This window comes from Mandrillus leucophaeus, unplaced genomic scaffold, assembly GCF_000951045.1.
Source record: "Mandrillus leucophaeus isolate KB7577 unplaced genomic scaffold, Mleu.le_1.0 Scaffold109, whole genome shotgun sequence".
Lineage (NCBI taxonomy): Eukaryota > Metazoa > Chordata > Mammalia > Primates > Cercopithecidae > Mandrillus > Mandrillus leucophaeus.
In genome coordinates this window covers 485,488-490,642 of record NW_012099098.1, presented here as the reverse complement: position 1 = coordinate 490,642, position 5,155 = coordinate 485,488, and the positions used below count along the sequence as shown (strand labels likewise).

Here is a 5,155-nt window from a genome sequence, read left to right as displayed (position 1 = left end):
GAAAATCTTGGGAATAGCAGCAGGAACACTCAGCTATATGAAGCCATTGAGCCAAGGTTCCGACTCCTTAACTAGTCATTTATTTTCCCTTTCATTGCAGCTAGCTAATGTCTTAGATTTTGAAAGGTCAAATTGAAGTCAAAGTTTAACATGTGCTACGGGGAGAAAGAAGTGCTGCAGTAAGGGCCTCTGTGCAGGAAATTAGCAATAAACCTTTTTCAGTAACTGGGCCAATAATTACTCAAAGGGAGCCTCAAAGTGTGTTAACTGGTATCCAGGGACCTAGATGGAGAAACTGGAAAGGAGGATTTGCTTCATTCTGGACAAGTGTGAAGCAGTTCTTATGGCAAACCATCAGCCTAGTAACTGATTCTCTGATACGCTTTGGTCTTGGCAGTGTGTTTTGTAGCCATCTAATAATTGGAGAAATTGGATATGTCATAGGCTACAGTGTAAGCCTGTCAAGCAATCTGATGAAGAGGTGGACATGGGGAGAGCCGTTTTAAGTATGTCTTTTGGTTCCCTGGGTTAGAGTTTTTTCTGCTTTTTCTTACCTGCCTTCATCCAAAGTGGGGGGTCAACTGCACATCCTGAAAAGTGGATCTCAGAAATAGTCCCCCATGTCCTGTCACTGCGGAATCTACACTAAGAATGGATAATGTGTTCAAGGCTGGCCTGCCTTTGTAATCAGTCCTCCGTGGGCTATGCAAGGATCCCGCTAGTTAGGCACTCAGGTCTGTTGCAGCATTATCAGCTGCGGCTGTACTGTAGAATGCAACGCCCTAGTGGCAAATGCTGACTCCAGGAATGCGGAGGAGGAGGAGGAGGACCGCATAGTTCATCACTTGGGGCCACTTGACTGGAGCAGCTGTGCTGTGAACCATCACCTCTCTTCCACCTTTTTTGCATATTTCTCTTGTACCAATTTTGAACAGGAAATAGTATTTTGTGAAGTAAGTGTACTGGCAAGCTAGGCCCAAGTCAGATCTTTGTGGCTTGAGTTCTACTTTGTGATAATTTCATGAAGTCATGCTCTTTTATTGCTGAATGGAAGGGGATTTAGGAATCATCTTGTCCTGGGATCCTCAGGAGGAGGGCGTGTTTAGTTTGAAAAAGTATATTCAGTATTATTACTTTGACAAGTGGGGAAATTGAGACCCAAAATAAAGTGAGACTTGACCAGTGCAGCATATCCAGATAGTAACTGCCAAGACCTGGCAACCTTGGTTTTCTTTCCACATTTTAAATCCCTTGTGGGATTTAGACGCTATACAGAATGTCAGAGAGAAGACACTGAGAAAATATCTGAAGTTGGATTTTTAATCTGTATTCGTATGTTTTTAAATATCTGTTTTCTTCATAATTTTGTTCCATTTGCCCTTAGAAGCTTGTTATCTTGCTCTTCCCCCTCCCTCTTTAGACTCCACATTCCTCCATCATGTTGTCATCGTTTCGTAAACGCAGAGTCCAGGTATTTGACCAGCATGCAGAAAACGGGTTGCCTTTTTGGTTTTGCCTGGCTTGCAGTGAAGGCATATTTGTGTCAAAGAGGTTGAATGAACCAAAGAAAGGGGGAGAAAAACCCTGCCTGCATGATGTTTCTGTTAAACAAATTGTTTAGGATTTGTTTGGGGTTTTTTTGGTGTTAAATTATCAGAAGTATTAGTAAATTTACTTGAAAATTTTCAAAGCCTTCCCTTTTTTTTTTTTTCTTTAACCTCTCTCTCTTTAAGGCATGAATATATTAATTTCTTATCACCATTATGGTGTTTGCATGTAGTGTTTGCTGACTTTTTATTGGTGGCTACTTGGTTTTTAAGAACCAAGGGACAAAACAGATTATCCTAGATATTTGGAAAAAATAATCTGAAAAATCATAGTAAAAATTGTTTTTAAAATTTGACAAATATTGTAAACTTGGGCTTGTTTCCTGTTCCATTGACTTCTTCCACCACAATTTCTATAATAAAATAGAGCTTCCCTTTTCACGTTTAAAAAACAGCTGTCCGGCGGGGTGTGGTGGCTCATGCCTGTAATCCCAGTGCTTTGGGAGGCCAAGGCGGGCGGATGATGAGGTCAGGAGTTCGAGACCAGCCTGGCCAGCATAGTGAAACCCCATCTCTACTAAAAATACAAATACATTAGCCGGGCGTGGTGGCGGGCCCCTGTAATCCCAGCTACTGGGGAAGCTGAGGCAGGAGAATCGCTTTAACCTTGGAGGTGGAGGTTGCAATCAGCCGAGATTGCACCATTGCACTCCAGCCCAGGGACAGTGCAAGACTCTGTCTCAAAAAAATAAGTAAACAAACAGCTCTCTTTGTTTTATTTGTGTACAGTCTTTGTTTTCTAAATTAGACCTTTTTAAAAAAAAAAATTCAGTATCTTGATATCCCAAAATAAGAAATATAAACCTTGGAAATTTCTAGTGATTATAGGTGATAAATCCAAGGCAGGCCTTTTTATAAATCAGATGAGTTATTTATTTAAATGAGGTTTATAAAAATGGGCCACATTGTAACCATTTCCTGTTTTGAGTCATAGTAACAATAAGGAACTTAAATACCTCTCATCTGAATTTTGCAGGTTAAAAGGTAAGTAGCAGCAAGATAGTATTTGGGAAGCATTCAGAAGTAAGTTTTCTCAATATTGCTCTGCATTTCTGGATTTTGATGCAATGCAGTATGAATCTTTTGCTTTCTTAAAGCTAAGTCCCTGCTCACCTCTGCACAATTGCGCTAACAAGTTGAAATGAATTAATCAGTTTGAAAGCTGACATGCTGATCCACAATCCTGTTTGGAATGTGGTTTAAGCAAAAATACTTGTTTTTATTTATGGTGTTCAGTCATCCTTTATGTATTATTGACCTCTCTGCTTACCATCAAATCTGCCACTAAAATCTGCAGCTAAGCTGGTTTTGAGTTAATTTTGTTTGACCTGAGAATCAACTGGTATACAATTTTATGAGTGCTAATCAATTCTTTGGTGGTTTGTTCTTAGGGAGGCCCTTCCACATCCATGGATATAGTTCTCTTGCTTTGCAAATCTAAAATTTAGTAATAGGCTGGCATCCTAAGCCACAGAAAAAAGACATTGTCGGTTCTGCACATTTGGGTTCTGACTAAGCAACAAAAACAACTGATGAATGATTTCTGTGACCTTTTGCTTTGGATGATGATTATGAATTTTTCCATAACCAAATGACCGTTCATCCTGTTAGTCCCTAAAAATCCCTTTCTTGCAAAACTGTATGTCTAGTGGTGTCCTGCCTGAGAATCAGAATTCATTTTGTAGTATTCCAAATGCCTCTTACATCCAGTACATTCAGCTTGCTGAAAGAATGGCAATCCCAATGCTTTGTTTTTAATAGAGACTCCTTTCAGTCTCGCTATGATTTTTTTCTTTGTTTTGGGATTCCATAGAGAAACTCTGCCGAATTCTTCTACTAAGGTCTGCGTGAGGGCATCCTAAACCATTCACTGCAGGTGCCAGGTTTACAGAGTCCAAAGCATTTGACCTTTGGTTCGAAAATGTTTGTATCTGCAGTCTTTTGCTTAACACAGTGTGATTCCTACCCACTGCCTCTGCCTATACAAGGGGATATAGCTATATATCCCATAAATACCCCCCAATTTTTTATACCCCCAAATTTTATGCCCCCAAATACCCCCAAATTTTTATTTGAGAAGTGAAAATTCCCCAAATACCAAGAACTGCCTGAAACAGCTGTCTCTTGGCATTCATCAAGAAGACAAAGATATTCAGGTCTAATCTCTTTTGTAGGAATCCATTTTCAGTTGATATTGTGTATAAGTTTGTGTGTGATATGGATCATTCTGAAGCATGCTATATCTTTGGATTAAATTAGAAATTTCTAACCAAGATTCATATCTTTAGACCCCACTCTTCTGAGATCTGGCAGTATTGTAAGAATGCTGACAAGTTCATTTTATTTATTACAATAGAGGACATGGTTGTAATTCCTGTTTTATCCCCCTGAGATTCACATTACTTGCTGAATGATGCAGCTAACGTTTGCTGCATTGCAGCATTTGTAGCCTACGTCTTCAGCCTTCTCTAATAATATTTTGCAAATATATACCTTTTTTTTAAGTTACCTTAAATGGGAAGTTGTCCTTAAACATGTAGAGAATATACTTAGCACTTTATTTCCCCGCCTTCAGTCTCCATGTGAACGGACTTGATTGGCAAAATCAAAGACAGCCGGCTCCTTTGAGATAAGCAGTCAGTTGATTGCATTCCTAGGAAGTCGTCTCTGTTGTGGTTTTTAGGCAGTTAGTGGAACTGATAGATAGGCTAGTAAGATTGGAGTTTGTTTTTTAATGGCACGTTTCCCAGATTTTTCCTTTCTGGCGCTCTCAAAAGGCGTTAATCTCATATGGCTGGGAACAGCCTGGAACATTCTCTGTGAAGTCGGCCTTATCAGTCTGCTGCATATGCCAGGGAAGGGGTGGGGTGCTTGCAGCATGCAGCCTCAGTTGTGGAAGGAATGTGGCGCGCCCAGGCAGAGTTGACATTTCAGTAACTCTGACAGTTTCCGGTAAAAGGTTGTGGCACCTTTGGATGGCAGGAATTCTTAATGATATTTATGAGAATTTTCCTGTGTTTAATGTAGTCTGCAGAAATGACCCTTTTAGGAGCAAAAAGAAACTGGAACTCGTGTAGATAAACAAGAGACAGCACCCTATAAGGTTAAGAGGGGGGAAACTCTTACCCATAATCTTTTTTGGTGTCTCCTGTAATTGCACAAGTGAAAATACTGAATGCTGACTGCAGTGGGAGCACATTGGTGACTTTCAGATACCCAGCTCCCCAGAGACAGCCTGTTGTGGCTTGGCAGACCTCCCACCTACTGACGTCAGCTGATCTACTGCAGGAAAGAAAAGTCCATTATTGCCTGACCAAAGCACTTGGTATAGAATTGACTTGTTCTACTTCACTGGGGTGACAAAGAGGGCCTTTTAGGTTGGTTAATTTCAGCAGGGCCTTGCTGAACTGTCTCTCTGGATTGGTAGGATCAAATCAGCAAGCTGGGCCCAAGCAGGGGGACTTGCTCAGGTGGAACCTTTGCAATATTATGATGGAGATTTTCTTCTCATCATAAAGGGATGCTCCCAAATGTGATTTCTTAATTTC

At 40.4% G+C, this 5,155-nt stretch overlaps 1 protein-coding gene across 1 annotated transcript in view; it reads left to right on the top strand.

The window, feature by feature from the left end:
- The first annotated feature begins 1,425 nt into the window (after positions 1-1,425).
- The window catches only part of SPTAN1 (spectrin, alpha, non-erythrocytic 1), a 94,348-nt gene continuing 90,618 nt past the window's right edge, over positions 1,426-5,155 (top strand). Inside the window, exon 1 of the mRNA XM_011988638.1 lies at positions 1,426-1,471. Coding sequence (XP_011844028.1) covers positions 1,439-1,471 — 33 coding nt within the window. The 5' untranslated portion in view covers positions 1,426-1,438. The remainder of the gene's footprint in view (positions 1,472-5,155) is intronic.